This window comes from Centrocercus urophasianus, unplaced genomic scaffold (genome assembly GCF_019232065.1).
Source record: "Centrocercus urophasianus isolate 14NV4802_14NV808 unplaced genomic scaffold, USGS_Curo_1.0 seq_39, whole genome shotgun sequence".
Lineage (NCBI taxonomy): Eukaryota > Metazoa > Chordata > Aves > Galliformes > Phasianidae > Centrocercus > Centrocercus urophasianus.
This window is the reverse complement of record NW_024884966.1, coordinates 4268008-4289355: the sequence shown is the minus strand read 5'-3', so window position 1 is coordinate 4289355 and position 21348 is coordinate 4268008. Positions and strand designations below refer to the sequence as shown.

General features: G+C 40.8%; 1 protein-coding gene across 4 annotated transcripts in view; it reads left to right on the top strand.

Annotated features, from left to right (window-relative positions):
* Positions 1-21348, top strand: part of MSRA (methionine sulfoxide reductase A) — a 262146-nt gene that overhangs the window by 64103 nt on the left and 176695 nt on the right. The window contains exon 3 of one of the 4 annotated variants that reach the window (XM_042832590.1): positions 21109-21175. The exons of the other annotated variants lie outside the window; for them this stretch is intronic. Coding sequence (XP_042688524.1) covers positions 21109-21175 — 67 coding nt within the window. The remainder of the gene's footprint in view (positions 1-21108; positions 21176-21348) is intronic. 4 annotated transcript variants of the gene reach the window in all.

Here is a 21348-nt window from a genome sequence, read left to right as displayed (position 1 = left end):
TGGTACAGTATTTAAAATTACATTGGTGTTCTAATGATGAACTTGATCGGTTATTTTTATGGAAGGAATGAAAATACTACCAATCATAAATAATTAAAAAAAATACATTTTTTTCCCTGAGGAAACTCTTAATATCAGAGGAAAATGTGTGATGTTACTGTCTGAAAAGGTGCCTCATTTCCTAAGAAGTGTCTGTTTGTCTCTCAGATACTTTCTCTGCATCAGCAAAGAGGAAAACAATGAGCAATGCAGTTTAAACCTCAGTAACCTGCTTCAAAATTTGGCAGTCCAACACACGTGCAATTTCATTCCTTGCAGTGTTGCTGAGAATATTTATTTAATTAAATATCATCTGTTTCCTCATTAATATGTGGCTCTTCTTGGCTATTTTGTTGTTTCCTTTGTGCAGAAATCATCCAATAAATTTGCATCGGCTCTGATGTATTTTCTTCATTAGATGCTTGGGATGATGAGTCCCCAGGCAGGCCTTAATTTGATTTACGGTGTACAAAGAATTGAACCTTTTTACAAATTAAAACCCAAATGAAACAAACCATAACCTTCACTTGGAGCTCCGAGAAGTGCTGCCATTTGTTCCTTTCCTTTTGAACGATCACACAGAGGAACTGCAATGATATCACAGGACGCTGTTAGGACTGCCAGCATAGGAATAATTCTAACAGTATTTGTTAATTAAATAGCCCTTACCGAGGCAAAAGTATTCATGAGCTTAATGCAGGAACGTGGTTATCTTCCTTCTGCTTTAGTTGGTGCCCTACCTGTATATTACATAGGTAAAACACATTGTTTTACTCTATTACTTGCAAAGGTGCTGTTGACGTGCACATGCTTTATGCTGACAAAAGTGAGGTAGAACAGCTTCAAAGCTGCATGTGCTTGAGAAAGCAGAATGAAATCATAGAATGGCTTGAGTAGGAAGCAACCCTTAAAGGCCATCCATCCCACTCCTTGCGCTGAGCAGGGACACCTACAGCTCCATCTCCTTGGCTGTCTGCAGGGATGGGGCATCACTCTGTGCAACCTGTGCCAGTGCCTCACCTGCCTTATTGTAAAAAATGATGATTATTTTCACAAATGTCTGAATTAAAGTTATCTGCAATTTAGAAAAGCTGAATAGATAGCCACTGAGGTCGTTTTCTAAGCAGTGCAAGTCTGGCAGTTGTAGGCCATGCAAAACAAATCTGTGAGCAACAGGCAAGCTTAATTATAAGTGCATTAACAGTGTGGCTAACATGCTGGGTTTCTAATGAAAGAATCATGGTCATTGTTTTCATATTTTCCTGGTAATGAATGATTCAGATTTCTCAGAGCGATTTCTAATATTTTTCTAGTTGATCCTAGTTAGAAGTGTGGTCAGCAAATACAGACATTAATTTTGCAAAATGTTACTCATGTGGTGTATCTTTTCCTGGTAGATTATACAGTTGAATTAGATCTTCTTGTGTGATTAATTTGCAGTAGTGTGCAATCTCAGTTCATGAGCCCATTTCTGCTGAACAAGCACTGCCTGTGCCTAAATGCAGCAAGTTGGGGCATTCTCATCTTTCCAAAATCTCAGCCTAGTTGTTTTGCAGGAATACGTTGTGAGAATCAGCTCTGTGTAATGCAGGGTGCCCTGAGATAGCAGCACTAATGGGAGTCATGCTGACCCCAGTGTCTGCTCTGTGTCCCTCACCCAGCTGCAATGCACTTCCATGCAGTAGAGCACAGAAGTGGTACCTGCTGTGATCATGCTTCTCCATCTCTAATTGTTACCTTGAGATTTGTAATGCTAGAAATGAGTTGGGCTGTAGTGTGTTTCAAACATTACGTATGTCATAGAATCATTGAAGCTAGAAAAGACCTCTAAGATCACCTAATCCAACCATTGACCCATCCCACCATGCCCACTGCCCACATCCCTCAGTGCCACATCCCCACGGTTCTGGAACACCTCCATGGATGATGACCCCACCACCTCCCTGGGCAGCTGTGCCACTGCAGCACTGCTCTTTTGGAGGAGAAATGTTTCCTAATATCCAACCTGAATATCTGCTTTACAGTGAAGTACGGTTAGATTGGGAAGTGGCTTGGTTCAGTTTACATGTGCCAGCCTAGGTGCATAGTTTTCTGGTTACTGTTTTTGGTCCTCAAAGTCTTTCAGAACTTTTATCTCACACACTGCTGAGATATTATCCCCAACTTAAAGCATTAAATTGGACATAATTAACCTTTCCCAGTTCAGAAGCCTTATGATGAATGTATGGGCTGAATCCAAATCCTGTGCAGCTGACTTCAGCATATTTACAGTTGCACACTGTTTAGATCTGTGATTGTAATACTGTGACTTCTTAAATCATTTAATTTCCCTATATGAAGTTTTTTTCCTTGTCAAGAACTAGCACTAATTCAAATTATCTCTCTTTCCGCTGCTGATTAAGTCATTAACATTTACTCCTGATTTGAACATCAAAACCTCTAATCAAGCACAAATATTAATGGCTCTCTTTGGTGCTTTTCCTTTGACCGGGCTGGAAGCATACAGACCTGTGGGGCTCTCAGGGCACGATCTGTGGCTGGGAAAGTGTGAGGAGAGGTTGGGGAATCTCCCACCATTCTCCCCAAGTTGTTTCTTCAAAGGCAACGTGAGTTATTCACTGAAATGTAAGTCCCATCTGTTTCTGGAACATTCATTTACCTTGTGGTCTGTTTCTGCTTTCCCCCTCACTCGTTCATCCTCTCTACCTTTAGACTTCTTGAAAAGGTAGAGGCGTAGGATTGCAGTGTCAGGAAAAATTACACTACTGTATTTAATAGGTTAATATTAAGTGAATATATTGAGTGAATAAATGAATAGAATCAAATGGTCTGCTAATTAATCAGACAAGATGATCTTACAGTCCTTTTTATCCATCAACTTCATGATGGTTATGAACCACGAATGAACGTCATGGTCTTTCTCCTTGAGCGTGGATATTATTAAACTGGTGATCTTGGTAGTATGTCTTTACTCTAGGTTCTTTTTTTTTTCAGTAAGCCTGCCCTCTTTCTCGTATCATTTTGATCCTGAGAAAACAAAATTTATCCATGAACTATAACCATAGTAACCACAGCATCACTGTTCTAAAGATGTTCTTCTCGCACACTTTAATGCAGGATCCTTCTGTTTGATATTGAAAATAGCTGTATCTTGATACCTGAACATTTTCAGATGGTGTCACAGGAATTCAGGGACTTCTTCACACTTTTGTGTTTGTGATGTGCTCATGCCCAGTCTCTTCGATGAGGTTGCTGAATGGGATGAACAGGAGTTTGCCACTTGATCTCTGTTACCTTTTGCAAGAGTAGAGCTTACTCAGCATTCATATGAATGTGCTAGAGGTGATAAGCATGCAATCAGTTGACTTTGTTTTTTGGAGAACTGAACAGAATGCAGTCCAAAACACTTGGAGGTTTGCGAAAGCGCCTTCAGTAGCTTTTGAGTGACACTTTTTTGGCTGATAGCTGAAGTGATGGCCCTAAAGGACGCTTCTTACAGTCTTCATACTCCATACATGTGCTAATGATGATATAGGATTGGGGGAAAGGAGGGAGGGAGAGGAGGTATTTCTGAGAACAGTTCCCCAACCAAATATTGCCCGTCATGTTCTATAATTTATCAGCAAGCTGACAGCCTATTTCAGACTTGGAATCCTCCCAGCATTTTAAAATAAGTCACCCTTCTCAGCTCAAGTAGTCCTTTCCCTCTTATCTTGGCTGTACTGTTTGTGGAATAGCATAAAGGAAGGAATCTAGCTCTAAATTAAATGGCTTGGTGTTGTTCCAGTGCTTACTTTTTCCTGCCTCCATGAAGTGTGTCAAGATCTTTTTTCCTCTCAGCTGACTGCAATCAAAATGTCATTTTGTCATTATTGATCCTTTCTTATTGGAGCCTGGAAGTGCTGTGTTTGAAAGCGCTGCTTCCTTGCACAAAGTCGGCAGTCAATACATGAAAGTTTCCTTTCTTCTCCAAGAGTATCTTCTCTTACACTTCCCTTATCTTTTCATGTACAAGGGGGAATGGTTCAAACTGAGACAGAGGAGGTTTAGATTAGATTTGAGGAGGAAATTTTTCCCCCAGAGGGTGGTGAGGCACTGGAACAGGTTGCCCGAGGAGGCTGTGGATGCCCCATCCCTGCAGGCATTCAAGGCCAGGCTGGATGTGGCTCTGGGCAGCCTGGGCTGCTGGTTGGTGACCTGCACACAGCAGGGGGTTGGAACTGGATGAGCGTTGTGGGCCTTTGCAACCCAGGCCACTCTGTGATTCTGTGATTCTATGAATGTCTGGTCTGAAAGAGAAGGGTGGAAGGATGAAGGGATTCATGTAACCTCTCTTCATGCTCATTTTTCCTATTTTTGTTCCTTTTTTAAACCTCAGAACTGGCTGAGCTACTCAGAATTCTGCTCATTAAAACTTTCAGCCTCCTCTTCCGTAGTGCATGACAGGACGTTACAGCACCTTCTCCCCTTCTGTCTGTCTTTAGTGCTCTTTCCTCTTTACCATCCTGCTGCTGCTGTGGTAGAACAAATGATCTGTTTGTCGTATTGGAGACTGACTTTTCTACCCTCAGATCTCCCCTTACAGAGCTGACTTACTGGATGGGCATGCCCCTGGTGAGCTGCAGACTGCAAATGTCCATTATTGCTCATTTCTCCTTAGAAAATTTGTGAGCATCTCAGCAAGAGATGAGACTCTGCTGTGCTTAGTGGCGGGACAGCCAGAAAGAACTGTGCTGGCTTAGGTCTGATTCCATATAAAAGTATTGACTAATGCTCCACTGATGAGCGAGCCAAACTCCTTTGTTCACACTTTCTGTTTCTTTCTGCTTTTGGTCTTTTTCTCCAACCTGGACATGAATGGTGACTTTGTACGTGATGAAATTTTTTGGTAGCTCAATCAGAACAGGATGTTTGTCTTCTCAAGCAGTTCCCTCTTTTTTCTCAGAAGTTACCATTGACAGGGAAAGGTTTGTATGAGTTTTGTTTGTGGGATAGGTCTTCTTTAGGAAGCCTACCTCTCAATTTCATTTTTCACGTGTTGCTTTTTCTGACCATCGCGTGCTTGCAACTTTGTGGAAGAAGTTCAAAGCAGCAAATGGAATCAAAGAACAGGAAGCAATTTTTCCTGCTTTCCCACTGCCTACTGTACCTGCTTTTTGATTTGCTCAACCAGACAACATTCTGATTGTCTTGTATGCCTACATATATGTATATAGGATTATAGGTGTATGCATATGTCTGTTCTTCTACATGTGTATATTTGCCTTAGAGATTATTGCATAGGCATAAGCATTGCTACATGATCAAGGTTTACAGTTTTGCAAGAAAAACCCCAAACTTGCAATGTTTAGGCTGTATAGTGAGTCTTCTGCCAGTATTTTAAATGACAAAGATGACTTCCAAGTATACAGTGGTCTACATCCATCTTTACTTTTGAAGTAGAAGATATGCAGACAAGTTTCCAGTTGGTTGTTCCACCCTCGTATTAAGATAAAAGGTGTCTGTCCTAAAGTCATGGTCCATCACTAGAGTTGGTTGCCAAAAGACATTTCTTGTTTTTGTTGCTAAATGGGTTTTAAGTAGAAGGGGAGTTCATCTGTTTGGGTGCTACTTGCTTTCTGTTGCCCTCAGAAGGGGGAGTTTGTGTCCATCAGATAGATTTTGGAAAAGTGTATTAGCTTAAATAAATCACACACTTCATATTTATAGATGCTGTTACCCTGCTATCCCATTAGTTGATGATCTAGACATTATTGGTAAAGCACCAGAGCAGCTCCCCATCCTTCTGGCACAGAAATCTGGATTTCTCAGCGGTTGTGAACTTTCTCTGTAATTAAACCAAATTTTAGTCCTACTCTTTGGCACAGAAATAGTATTTTGGTGATTCGCTGTAGTTTCAAAAGGGTGTGCTAAAAAACGCTTTGTACTCCACTTTCTGCATGAAACGTAACAAGGAAAATTCTTTAATTGCATTTTCATTTTCAATTCACTGTCCAATAATTTAATATAAATGTTTATCAGGTATTATTCTAGTCTCTACTACAGTAATTAAAAGTTGTAAAGTGGTAGAAAGGAGCTATCTTGTTGCGCAACGTAGCTGCTAGATTTTGCGTATTTTCTTTTGCAGTTATTAATGAACAAAGATATTTTTCTAGTGAAAGGCATTTTCAAGAATTGCATTACCAGCTAAACAATTTCAAATGTGGCATTTAATAATATTGTAAAATAAAACTATTTCCCATGGTTGACTGAATAATGTAGCTTCTTCGAACAGTACAATCTTTAGCTAATTAACTGGGTGCTTTCATATCAGCAGCTGATTATTGCTTCTGGAAACAATCATTTAACCACTGAGAGAGGAACAACACATCTTAATAGAGACGTTTTCCTTACAGATCAGCTCATTAAAAATTTCCTAGTGTGTGTCATCAGCAAGGCTGTAAAGTAGTTTGGGCTGATCCTGTGAACTTTCATAGGCCTCCATCTGTAAAACGGGTGTGGAGGGTTGACTTTCTTAGAAGTTCCTTCATAGCCCCATCGACTTTAAGACTGGTGAATGTAAATCCTAAATAGGATTCACATCATTCATTAGGTGTGAATTAGTCTAAGCACGCGCTTCTTAAATCTGTGAGCTCAGTGGCAAATTAGGTAGATTTATGATTTACCTATAGGAGAAAAGAAATAAATGCATTGTAAAGAATGATCACAAAAATAATTTAACACTCCTTAATTAGAAGAGAGTTTCTTATAGGTGATTAAAAAAAAAAACACCTTTGTAAGGAATCTTAAGATTCTTTCATGGAAGCTTTTGGACAAGTTCTTGGAAGACTTTTAGATGTCAAGTAGCTGAACTGCCAAACAATTGTATTTTTTTTATACTAAGAATCCACATAAAAATATTTTTGTTCCTTGATCAGCACTAAATATTGATATTAGAAATGCCCCATCTCTGATCATTATTCTGAATCTGTGATTGACCTCAGTTATTTCAGAAAGGTGTAGTTATAGGGCAGATGTTATTGGTAGAACTTCTATTTTGATTTCAAGAAAAGAAATTTCAATAAAATAAATGTTAAACATTATTTTTGCTTGAAACTAATGATCCAGTTTTCAAAGAGAAATCAAATGTGCAATTATTTATATAATGAATGGGAATCTTCCCACATCTTGAGCCTGTTAATCACACATACACACAGTCACACGGAATGACTTGGGTTGGAAGGGACCTCAAGGATCACAAAGCTCCAACCCCCTGCCACACGCAGGGCCACCAACCTCCCCATTTCATAGCAGCCCAGGCTGCCCAGGGCCCCATCCAACCTGGCCTTGAACACCTCCAGGGATGGACGGGGCATCACAGCCTCTCTGGGCAGCTGTTCCAGCACCTCACCACTCTGATAGTAAAGAACTTTTCCCTGCCATCCAATCTAAACCTTCCCTCGTTCAACTTAAAACCATTTCCCCTTGTCCTGCTATTATCCACCTTTTCAAAGATTTGAAAAATGTGGACGCTGATCCAGCATTTCTTATGCTGTCATCATATTCAGCAAAACAGTCTGAATCCTTTTAAAAATGTTTTGTTGGCAGTTAGGGAATTCTGATTTGTTTCTATCAGTATTGATGAGAGCACAGAGCAGTGGCTGCACACCCTGGATGTGATGTGCAGTTTTTGATAGAAGAGCTGAGCTTGAAAATGCTGTCAGGAGTTCATCACCAAATTATTGTATTTTGCCACTTGGTGTTGTGTGTGCACTTATACTGCGTGCTGACAGAGATGACATCTCAATCATCTGTTGAAGTTTCTCTTCTCATGATGATTATCATATCTCTGAAACAGAGGTTTATTTGGGATGGAAAAAAAGCTCAGGAGGTCTCAAGTCAAACCTTCTGCCCAGAATTCACACTGAATTCACGCTGCTTAGGATTCTGTTTGGTTGTGTCTTGAAAACCTGCAAGTAAAAACATCCTGCAGCATCTCTACACAACCTTTTCAGTGCTTTACCATCCTTAGAGAAAAGCTTACCCCGAGGTATCCATCTGGAACCTCCCTTCTTTGAGTTTGTTGTTTCCTCTGATGTGTCCCTTCAGTGAAGAGCTTCATTTTCTCACTGGCCTTTTCTGTGATGCTGTCCTTTTCTGAGCAGGGCAGAATATTGGGATGGCTCTGGCTGCAGTCTGAGCAAGGATGTGTTACAGTGGCTCACTTTTCCTTCCCCTCCTTCCCTTCCTTCCCTTCCTTCCCTTCCTTCCCTTCCTTTCCTTCCTTCCCTTCTTTCCCTTCCTTCCCTTCTTTCCCTTCCTTCCCTTCCTTCTCTTCCTTCCCCAGCCATGGTGCAGTGATAGAATCATAGAATCACAGGATGTCCCAAGTTCTAAAGGATCCATAAAGATTGAGTCCAACGCTGGACCACCCCACGTTGTTCTGACCTGGTTTTCAGCAGCATAACTGGACAGACATCATCTATAGATTCGACTAGGTGAGATCAGAATCAGAGTGAATTCAGGTATGGATTTTCAGCTCCCTAGGGCAACTCTTAGTCTCCAGTGATAGAACAGAGCTCTATCCAGTAGCCTCTATGAGGCTTGGACTGGAAATAAATATAGGTCTTGCATTCCTCTGTAACATCAGTTTGAACAGCTTTTCTGTTTAGCTGTGTAAGGAAATAAAGCATTAAAATTATAAACTTACTCTACATTTACCCTCAGTAAATTCGCAGATGACACCAAATTGGCTGGAAGTGTGGATCTGCCTGGGGGTAGCGAGGCCCTACAGAGGGATCTGGACAGGCTGGAGAGCTGGGCTGAAGCCAATAGGATGAGTTTCAACAAGGCCAAATGCCGGGTCGTGCACTTCGGCCACAACAACCCCAGGCGACGCTACAGGCTTGGGGCGGTGTGGCTGGAGGACTGAGTAGAGGAAATGGACCTGGGGTATTGATTGATGCTCGGCTGAACATGAGCCGACAGTGTGCCCAGGTGGCCATGAAGGCCAATGGCATCTTGGCTGGCATCAGAAACAGCGTTGCAAGCAGGAGCAGAGAGGTGATTGTTCCCTTGTATTCAGCACTGGTGAGGCTGCACCTCGAGTGCTGTGTCCAGTTTTGGGCCCCTCACTGCAAGAAAGATATTGAGGCCCTGGAACGTGTTCAAAGGAGGGCAGCAAAGCTGGTGAGGGGTCTGGAACACAGGCCATATGAGGAGAGGCTGAAGGAGCTGGGAATGTTCAGACTGGAGAAGAGGAGGCTCAGGGGAGACCTCATTGCTCTCTATAACTTCCTGAAGGGAGGTTGTAGTGAGCTGGGGGTCGGCCTCTTCTCTCGTGTCATCAGTGATAGGACCAGAGAGAATGGCTTCAAGCTACGGCAGGGGAGATTCAGGCTGGACATGAGGAAGTATTACTTTTCAGAAAGGGTGGTCAGGCACTGCAACGGATGCCCAGGGAGGTGGTGGAGTCACCGAGCCTGGGGGTGTTCAAGGAAAGGCTGGATGTTGTGTTGAGGGACATGGTTTAGTGGGAGCTATTGGGAATAGGTGAACGGTTGGACTGGATGATCTTTTAGGTCTTTTCCAACCTTGGTGATTCTATGATTCTATGATTCTACATTTGATCGTATCAATTTAGATGAAATTGAGCGATATTTGAGCATTTCTTCAGTAAACATAGCAATGGAGCATGAGTTACAGCAGCAGCATTTTCTCACATCGCTTTCTGTTCTTCTATCAGCTGTGTGCTCTTCGTTTATTGCCTCCCCTGAGTCATCAGTATTGGTCTAATGGACTGGAACAGCCTAAGGTGAATGGTAATTACTTATTGAGTTACTGATAGCCCAGATGAGAATAGGACTTATTAGATCAGTAATAATGGAAATCTGTGTTTAATGCAGAAATTTTACAGCCTAAAAGAGAAGTGTCTGAATTTATCATCTTTTCTTTCTGTGCAGGAAGTGAAGATATTGTTTTGCAAAGGTTTAAAATTAATGATATGTACCATATTGTCAAAAGAAGACATTCCAAATGGTAAACATCAAAAAAGCGCACGGCACGTGGCCTTTCCTAACAAAACAATTCAGTGAAAATTATAGAATCTTAGAATCACCACAGTTGGAAAAGACCTCTGAGATCATCTAGTCCAACCATCCACCGTGTTAGCATTTCCCCTGATCCATAGTACAACATTTCAATGTTTCTTGTATACCTCCCGGGATGGTGACCCCACCGTGTCCCTGGGCAGCCCATTCCAGCACCTGGTGGCTCTTTTTCAGAGAAGACATTTTTCCTACTAACCAACTTGAACCTCCCTTGGTACAACTTGAGGCCATTCTCTCTCATCCTATCTCTAGTTATACAGGACAAGAAGGAAAACGGTGCTCCACTGAACAGGATAATGGAGAACATGTAAAAAGATTCCTTTGCTCAGGAAGCTTGTAGTCTGCTTCAAGAGCAGATACAACTGTGTGTTAAGAGTAGATACAACTGTGTGTAGGAAAAGATAAGGAAGAAGATTCAAAATATAAGAATGAGAATAAGAGCAATAATAAATATACTCTGAAGATTATATGGAGATTATCTGAAGCCTAACATTTGCCCTGAAATTCTACTAGGTTTGCTATGATATTTCTTTATTTAGTGAACCAGGTGTATCTAGTGAAAAGTCATAAACAAGACATCAAAGAAAAGACAGTATGTGAACCAAGAATAAAGCAGAATATCTTACATGTTCACCAAGAAAAAGTATACTTCTCACTATACTTTTCACTAGTAAAACAAACAAAAAAGAAAGGTTTTAAAATCATCCAAAGATGATTATAGAATGGCTTGGGCTGAAAAGAACCTCAGAGATCATCTACTGTCAACTCCCCTGCCATGGGCAGGGTTGCCAGCCACCAGACCAGGCTGCCCAGAGCCACATGCAGACTGATGTGATCTTAAATATCTCAAATCTAAAACTCTGAAATCAGGAACTCCATTTTCTCTTTAGGTTCTTTAATCTTTGTTTAAAATTCTTGCATGATGTTACTTTAAATGAATAAAACATTTTGTAAATATTCAGTCAAATGGAAAGCCCTAAGGAAGCAGGTTGTTGCTGCTGTTTACTTTACTGTGGAGAATGGTTTGCAGACTTCATTTCTTTTATCTTTGCCTGAAATAAGAAGTAACTTATTGAGCACCCGTGTCACAGAAAGCTCCAACTAATTCTTTCTGAAACAAAGAACTTAACATTCCAACCAAGCCTTCATTTTCTCAGTGTTCCCATATTTATGATACCGTTGAGCAATTCTAACAGTTCATAAATGCTTCTTATAATCTCATGTTTTCAGTTCACCGTATTTGAAATGTCTTATAGTCATTCCTATAGATCACCTGAATGACCCTTGAGTACTTTTTTCACTTGTAAGAGGAACCTTGACTTCAAGTAAGCCAAGAGCGGAGTGATTCTGCTGTGTTACGTGATCCTTTAAGATTCAATCTTTACACCATTTCAAATTTGCCTTGGTGCTGGAGCATCCTAATAAATTCATTATCTGGGCTTGCCTAATATAGTTGGGATTCAGAAAGTCCTTTCCACTGTTACAGATCGATCTGTCTGTCTATCTATCAGGGCACATCTGATATCTGAAGTTCACTATCTGCTTTGGTGGGTGGTTATTGCTCACTGTATTTATATATATTGCCTTATTTTTTGGCTCTGCAGAGCATTCCAATTTACATCAACTGCTGCCATGGCTTCCTTTCAAACCAAGAAATCCAAGCTGCCTATGGGTAGATAAGTTTGTGTAGAGATGGCCTAAATAATATGGGCTAAACAGTATGTTGTAAATCAATGCCACATTTTCAAAATTATGCAGTTAACTGTATTTCTGTCAGGAATTTAAAACTGAGATTAATTACTGAAGTTTAATTATACAGTCACACATGAATGTAAATATATGAATTTATGTAGGGTAGCTCATTTGAATTTGCAACGTTGTCTTGTTTGTACTTGAATTACCAAATACTTCTGTCCTTGTTAAGTATTGGCCACTGACCCCCTCCCCATTGGTTTACATACTGCTTGTGATCATTTGCAGCAAAAATTGCACTACTTGGCCATGATTGTTTCATGTTTCTTGTTTCCTTACTGTTGACAAAGCTGAAGATGATGATATTGTTAGGACTGCTAATATAGACCTTAGGATGTACATTTTCAGTCTTCCTCTCTGCCTTCTGGCTTCTGTTACCAGAGCTATGCCAAGTAGCTCCTAATTCTGTCCTTCTGAGGGCTGTGAGAATAAATTCAATAAAGTTATTAAGTATGAGATACCATTGCGGCTTTCACAGTAACTGAGACAAAGTAGAAGGGTGAATTTTAAATTCTGCTTCTTGAATGCCTACTTATGTGATTTTTGAAATTGGTTTTCCTTGAACAGTTAGAGCAGGCAAATTCAATCAATTGAGTATTCGTGGAAAGTAAATACGAAAGCAAAGTGAGCATGGTCAAAGCAAATTAATTTCAAATTGTGAGTGACTTTCATTAGGAAATGCTTTTACATTCTTGCCAGTAAGCATTCATCCAACTCTCTGCTGGAGGTATCATGATTAAGTTTTTGTTTCACTTTGGGGAAGGCAGTGAAATCTGAAAACAGAGAGGCATGCACAGATTAAATGTTATCAAAATTAAAGAGTTTTTAACCCATTCTCCTTCTGGATGAACCATTTCAGAGATCCTGATCCCACCGAGGTGACTGATAATTTTATTAACTTACATTAGCCTATATGATAAATAATCATATATGTTGGTTTTTTTTAGTATTCAACACAGAACACAGATTTCCAATTTTCAAATACCAAATAAAGTTCATCAGCAACCTTCTTAACAAAGGCAGCAATTACGTTTTCATTATTCCCTCAATGCTTGTTAAACTGGGTCTAGAGTGTTTTATGGGTCTGGAGCAATAAACATTATCTTATGTTGAGAGATATTATAAAGTGTGGAGAAAAACATAATTAATTATTATTATTGGATATGTAAAAGGTTTTCATGTGAGAATGCCAGAGAATCTAATTATAACTTTTTTTTCATGAACAACTTGATATTTTGGAGCTGTGATAATGTCATACAAAGCCTGTGGGTGTTGCCAATGAATATTCTATAGTCAGTAGCAGAAGTTTGCTACTTCCTCATTTTTGACTCTATTCCATCTACATTGTGTAAAGACAGAGATGACTTCTCTTTCTAGATGTGTGTTTAAAGTTTGCAAAATATTAGGAACTTTTGTGTATGGGTTGGCTCCTGACCTCAAGCAAGACAATTGTTTGATCTTGAGGTTGGCACTCCTAGGTATAGAATCACAGAATGGCCTGGGTTGCAAAGGCCCACAGTGCTCATCCAGTTCCAACCCCCTGCTGTGTGCAGGTCACCAACCAGCAGCCCAGGCTGCCCAGAGCCACATCCAGCCTGGCCTTGAATGCCTGCAGGGATGGGGCATCCACAGCCTCCTTGGGCAACCTGTTCCAGTGCCTCACCACCCTCTGGGGGAAAAACTTCCTCCTCATATCCAACCTAAACCTCCCCTGTCTCAGTTGATAACATTCCCCCTTGTCCTATCACTATCCACCCAAACCAGGGGTGGCCATACTGTCCGAGTAGCCAGAGAATATCTGCCTGAATGCGCACCAACTCTATATAAACCTAATCATTGTTCTTTATTGCTCATTGGAATAGTACACAGGAGTCAGAATTTTGAAAGATCTTAGAACATAAAGTGCTGAGCTCTTAGGAAAATCAGCCATCATTTCAATGGGAGCTGCTGAATCCTTTTGAAAGTCTGCCCTTCATTATGTAATACCTTAGGATGCAGCTGGTCATATAACATGCGACAAGATGAAAAAATAGTACCAAATTGGAGACACACTTGCGATGCTATTTCAGCATTATAAAGATAAAAATACTGCAGAACTATTGCAGTTTTCTGCAAACTATGCATTATAAACTCAGGATGCTTGATGTTATATTTACTTCTTGTAGATAAAGACGCATTAAAGTACTAAGACTGTGATTATGTTTTGTCATTTTATGAAGGGAAAAATGTTAAAAATCCCACATCCATTTTATCTGCCAAAAATATGCTTTGTCTACCATGAAATCTCAAGCATTAGCTGGTATTGCTCATAAAATTGTGTAAGGAAGGATTTCCCAGCAGCTCTCTTCTATTTCCTGGTTTAACCGAGGAAGGAATACTGTGGCCAGCCAATGTAGTAGAAGATACACAGATGTGAGGTGTTACAGAAGCAACGAGAACTTAGTGAACTCATCCAGGGCTGAAGGGATTGAAATACAGCCCTATTCCCATATCCCTCATTCATTACGACTCATAAAATTGTTCCACGCAAGTGAGTTGCTAAAGAATGATGGTGGTTTGCTGAGTTGTATGTCACACCACAGCCGTGCTGAACAAGCCTAGCCTGAGCCATGGATGAGAGCTCTAGGTAGTTTACCTACAACATGTAAAACCATAATGGATAAATCCATTACACCCCAGTTTTTTCAATTACATTGTAAGCTCAATATTTCAGTTAATTTCAATACATAATAGAGTTGATTCAAATTCTTTTTTAAAGATCTTGTAGAGCTTAATAATACCATAGAGAATGCAAAATTTCTAAAAGGATGCAGTTTATTAGTTAGAGTAAGTGTGTTTTGCATTAAAGGAATGTGTTATGTATTTGTAGAACATAATTTACCTTTCTTTACTGGAGGAAGACTTCAATTCCTGTTGTGTAAAGTAGGTGGATTTTACTGTTAATAATGGTAATAGGATAGATATTGTAATGCAGCTAATGCTGCTGTAAGAACACAGCCCCTTTACTATGCTGTGCTTATTTTATTCCTCACGGGAATGGCATTCCTTAGAAATACAAGATCCATTGGAAAATTATATTAAAATGAGATTCCAGGAGCAGCAATGACAAATCACTGATAAACATGATCAAGGTAGGGTATTTCAGACGGCTGCAGTAGAACGCGATGAATCGTGTTAGATTTACCAGCCTATACATGCTTTGTTTACCTACATCTCGTGCTGTAATAAGTTGAAAGGTCCATTTTGATAGTTTTCAAAACAAGTTCCAGCTTTAAGATGAAATCCTTTGCAATTTGTAAGGCTATTCACAGAAACTAACTTCAGTGTAGTGCAACTAACTTGAGGGTAAAGAAGCTAACTTCAGTGTTAAGGAACTAAAATCTCCTGTGTTTCTCCTTCCAGTGGAGAGAAAGAGTGGGAGGCAAACACCAGGAATCCAGAGCTTATGTCTAGGTTGTCTGAATTGTTCTTTGTAATGCCATATCCCCCTGTCATGATACAGAAGAATTTACAGTGTTTAACCTTGGGGAATATTACCACTTAGAACTGCCAAAATAAATTCCTGGGTCAGTTTCCTTCTTTTCTAAAGGAGAATTCTAGAAGTTGGGAAGCAAGTTCTGACAGGGGAGATTCAGGTTGCATGTTAGGAAAAGCTTCTAGTCCAGAAGAGTGGTCAGGCTCTGCAGCCCAGGCAAGTGGTGGAGTCAGCGTCCCTGGAGGTATTCAAGAAATGTTTGGATGTTGTACTAAAAGATACACTTTAGTGGGGAAGCGTTGATGGTATGTGGACTGTTGCACTGGATTATCTTGGAGGTCCTTTCCAGCCTTGGTGATTCTATGATTCTGTGTCAAAGACAAGGTTGAGCTTGCTTGTGCTCCTTCCTTGTGTATCCTTTGCACTTCTGCTGGAGCTCCTGACCAGTGACATAACCTTTGCTGTTCTGTCTCTGGATTTCCTCTAATCTTTCAGTATCAATTATATCTAACTCTTCTGGATTTGCTAGTCCTTTAATGCTCTTATAAGCCAGACAAACATGTTTCACTCATCATAGCAGCTGCATTCACTCTGAAATGGCATTTTAGTAATGTGCTGTGTATGAAGGAGGGAAGATTTAGGTTGGATGTTAGGGGGAAGTTCTTTACAAGGAGAGTGGTTAGGCCCTGGAACGGGCTGCCCAGGGAGGTTGTGGATGCCCCGTCCTTGGATGTGTTTAAGGCCAGGTTGGACAGGGTCCTGGGCAACCTGATCTGAATGTGTGTGTTTGGTGGCCCTGCTAGGCAGGGGGGTTGGAACTACATGATCCTTGAGGTCCCTTCCAACCCGGGTGATTCTGTGATTCTGTGATTCTGTGTGATCTGCTCATAAGATTTTTGTAAACACCGAAGTGCCGTATTTAATTTACTATCTACACCTACTGTAGGTTCTTGATTTAGTCAGTCAGTGCAATACTTTCCATGGATTTGCTTTGGACCAGGAATGATGGCTGAAGATCCCACAAGACTTACCTATTCTTTTCCATTACCTGAAAGGAAGCCTGATCATCTCTTTGAAGCAATTCAGTACTATAAATGTAGACATTCTTGATGTAAAGCATTACCAGTCACCCCCAGAATACCTACCTTAGCATTTTACAGGTAAATAAAAACAGACAACTGCTAGGTTCTTGAAGTCACTGAAGTCTTACCTACAGTGAATTAAATCCCTATTGTGTCAAGGAAGATCTCACCATTCAGAGAACATTTATTCTTATTTACTCTTCTATTGTTGTCCTGGGGCTTTTTCCCCCAGGTAACGATGCTGGGCTACCCACGTGTGAGTCCTCTTCAGTCTCATCCTGAATCACTTATGCACTTTGGAGAAGAAGTCAGTTGTGGAGCATCGCGGATCCTTAAAATGTAGAAGCTGTTTTGCAGCAGCCAGTGCTCAGCTTTGTGATCAGTGTTCACTAGCTTCAGTGAAGCAACATAGTTTGAACCTAAAATGCTGGGCTAATATATTTGACTTTAGGTAGAAGTGAAAACAGTAATTTTGTTAAGTACAAAATACTTTCCAATGTATTTCTAGTTGCTAAGAAAGAGGAGTATTGGCCTTGAAATGCAGTCTGTGCTCAAGATGAAGTTGCATCCCCTCTGAATGTGACAAGACAAGCAATGCCATATTGTTTCACAAGGACAGCAGTGCTGTGGTTAGACCGTATTTAAGGCTGAGGTGTATGTCTGCAGATTTGAGTCAGATATTTATGTGGGGGCAGCTAAGTGGCGCCTGCGCTCTTTTCTGACACCGTACTCATCTTTATTTTTCACTATTACGAGCTTCTTCAAGGAGCAAAGCCGCAATTCCCCTTTTTGAGCCAGGAAAGCCCGTAGGCTGCACCTTCGCATTGGGGAGATGCAACAAGGAGGCTGGCGTTCGCCTGGAACAGATTGCAAGGGGAGGCCTGGGCCCGTCAGGCTCTGCTGAGCAGCGGGCTCGGTCATCCATCACTGTCAGGAGCAAAGGGAATGAAGCACTGGACCGTTCCTGCTCATCTGCTGACTGACAGCTGATGGAGGCCTAATGCCACCTCCGGGCAGATAATCTGCCATCAAGGGGGAACGTGGATGAGGGAGATACTATATCACAGTCTGCACCCTGCTCCGTGCTCAGAGCTGCTGACATCTTCACAAGGCAAGAAAGAAATGTCAGCTGTGCTGTAAGGGGCCGCGGTGCATTGTAATGCTTTGCTGAGGCCGCACGGTTCCTCATTTCCATCATTTCTTGTAGATCTGTTTAAAAAAAAAACCGACCTAGCAGATTAATGGGTTTGTGGGGCCACGCAGTGAGGCGCAGAATGATAACGGGAGGGCAGTGTTCCTCATGAGCAGAAGCGCTGCTTGTTTCAACTATCCTTCTAATTCACGGGACTGCAGACATGCTGCAAAGCACTGTAATTATTTAAAAATAGCAAAGCCCCCTCTGCCAAATATAGGCCTCTGCGTAAGCCGACATACTTAAGGAGCATGAAAAATGTCTTGTGATGGAAAACTGCAATTAAAACAAGAAAAACCCAGTAAAGATTAATGCTATTTCCTGCAGCGTATTGTGCAGCAAATAGTTCCTGTGGATGCTAATTTAGAGCAGTGCTCTACAGCTAGGCTCCAAACCGTATGTGAGAATATGTGAGAATATTCCATTTTCAAAAATTCCTGTTCTACCACCTAAGGAAGAATTCTACGTCCTTAATTTTGTCAGTCTTACACTCAAGGTTTTATTGTTTTTTTATTTGCTCTTATTTTTATTAACGGCATCTAATTTTGCTATTCATTACAAATCATATGCATTAGCTTAACTGGGGAACATTTTAATTGAGCACTGCTGGAGATTTTCCAATAAATTAACATTACGTACTTTTAGCAGATGTCTGATTTAGACATTGTTATTAGACATTGTAATTAATAGAAGTATTACTCAAATTAAAATCTCAGGGCCTTAGAAAAATTGAATTGTAGGTGACTGAGTGATGTTAACTCATGAATAGAAAGGAACTGTTGAACTCCCTTCACTGGGTTTCATTAGGCCAGTCAGTGCACTTCAGGTTGTCTGGAGAGGGAGTTAGCTGAGATCTTTGGCATAAGGAATCAAGACGTGTTTTATCAGTGACACTGTGAACTTTGTGAAGTCATTTGACCCATCATTCTGTTAGTGGGATAATGAACATAACAGATTTCTGGGAAACATAGTATGTGTTTGTTGGATTACTTTTAGATAGAAAAGTCAGATAAATACATTTTGTCCACGTTCTTGGGTCTTGAAAATTACCTTTTCCATTTTCAAGGAGAACAAATGCAAAACTGATTATAGAGAAGTGGCTTTCTGGGAGGGACTGCCTCTCAGTGAAGTGAGAATAGTCTTTCAGGTTGGAATTGCTTTGATCAGACATAGAAGTCTTCATCTGAGCTAAGCACCCTTGGCCCTATCAATCAATGGGGAAAACGTAGTCACCTGTAGATAAGATTCATTGTGAATGCCTAAAAGCAATGGGTTGCCCTGTGCTGCGTATTTCTCATCGTTAGCCCAGGTGCTGTAGATAAGAGGAACCTTTCCTGGATCGAGCTCTTCCATGCTGTATTTTAGGAGAAACAAGGGAGTTAGGGTGATCTTGTTAGCCCCAGCGACGTATTTTGCTTCAATATTAAAATATGGCAATATTACTCAAATAAGTGTGTACTGGAGAAGCAGTGTTTCTCTGAGATTTCCTCTTCAGGAAAAAAATGCTTGAGTTATGCCTCTATGCATGTAATTAAAAACTTGGAAATCCACTGCGCTGCTATTTGTCTACAAATTCATGGCCAGCCAGGAATTTCAAAGGGATTCTTCCACTTTGAATGTGTTATGTGGATGTCCGGCAGAAATATCTGTAGTCTAATTTTGAGAAGCTCTGGACAAAAAGAGCCAGTGACAGCTGGTTGGTGTTAAGAAAGCCAGTATTAACTGGCAGAAGACCTAACTACTCCCAGGCTGAACCCTCGAAAAGGGGCATCCTCTGAAATCAAAAATCACGTTTAGAAGATTGTTTATGCAAACGTGAATTTGTAAAAGGAAATAAGAAAGAAAGCAATGCATTTAAGCAACCTGGGGACTTTACCATTAGGTCTGCACTGTTTTGTGAAGCTGGTTTGCTTTATCACTAGCTAGGCAAGGATCTGGCATCTACGTTGATGATTCACAAGTAAGGAGATGCTGAGTGCCAGGAAGCAAACCGACTGGGACTGCATCCCCAGCAGCAGCAGTCTCTTTAAGAGAAGCTGAGGACACATGGGTTTCCAAGGCCTGGCCATTATACGACTTTATGTATCCTGTGAATCTTCTGTCCTTCCCTCAGGCTCTGGTTCCTGTTCTTTTAAATGGTTTTTTCCTCCAGAAAGACTGGAGCATAAGCTCTTTCTCCATAATAAGCAAACCGTACTATTCCTGGAGCTACTTTGCATCTCTCTGTGCTTCACTGCAGAATTTCTGCCTAGAGCTTTGTGCGGGTTTTCATTTTTCATGGTGCACGCACGATGTCCCAGTTGAGTATCCAGTGCATGTTTAATTCATGTGCTTTTCACCCCGTCTTTGAGATCATTAATAAAGCTGCTAAATAAACCCAGGCTTAACAATCCTCCCTGCCACACCCCACTGGACATCTCCTCCCAACTCTGTGCTTATCATCAGCCTTTGTTTGGATCTTTCTGTCTGATAGCACTCTTATCCAAGCTGGTTTAGATAAGGGTTTCAAGTAGGGCTTGGAAAGGCATTGTCTGGAGCTCTGCAATAAAGTCCAGTTGTACTTTATCAGCTCTGTTCAATTCCTGCACTGACAACCAGATGCTGCTGGCAGTGCCTGAAAAGCAGGAATGGTAGAAATGGCATAATTGTCTGCCTCAGTGCGATATCTCAATATCACACTCTGTTCTGGGTTAGGGCTTTTTCTAGGCACTCTGCACTGCTGATCGTTACAGAGTGCTGCTGTATTCTCTCATATGATGGCATGCTGGCCCGTTCATTTGTCGAAGAGGATAATTATCAACCCCAGTCATTTACCAGCCAAGCATTACGTTGCACACAGAAAATGCAATATTAGTTTTATTATTTTTGTTTGGGTTGCTATGTCATGATACAAGGCTGGCAGCTGAAGGCTCTATAGGTAAGTGTACCATCAGTTTGACTGTATGCTGTGCAGAAGCAGGCTGACAATTGTTGACATTTTCTTGTCCACTTCAACAAAAGCGAACTGTCTAACCTGGGTGAACACGGTGTTAATTAGAGCTCTGTGACTGCAGTACAGAACAAAACTGGATATGAGGTTGCATACCTTCCAGCAACCCCTGTAGATAAGATCATTTTTCTCTGCTGTCGTTTCCTCCACTATTTTGATCAAACGTTTTACTGTTAACATTTGTCTGCTTTATATATATTTGTCTGTTTTATTTATTCTGGTGTATAACTCAGAATCTCCGCTGGTGCCAAGGCCTTACTATGATGAATATGCATGTGTACGCAGGTACATAGAATCCTCCCACTGACTAGGTCATAAATCTCAGTGATAATATTGAAGGTGATGGAGGTGGAATTCATCTGAGCTGATCAGTAGTTTCCTAATAATTGACACTGAGAAATTGTCACTTTTGAATATGGTTCATTTTATCCTGAAGAAAACATCCCAAATATGTCACGTGAATCACTGCAGCACTGTTTGTTTCTTTCCAGAGTACAGAAGAATCCAAGGCTGAATTCTTAGTTGCAGATATCCATTGTAGATGTCTAAAACTAAGAGGTATGAATTCTGGTTTGAGTGTATTTAGTTTAGCATTGATGTATCTACCCCAAACCTCGAAATGTAAACACTCGGTCTACACAGTCAGAAGATATATTAAGCAGCACGTGCAGGTATAGTCAGTTTATGAGCTCTCATGTACTGTGTGCATGAATGTCACATAATGGTATGTG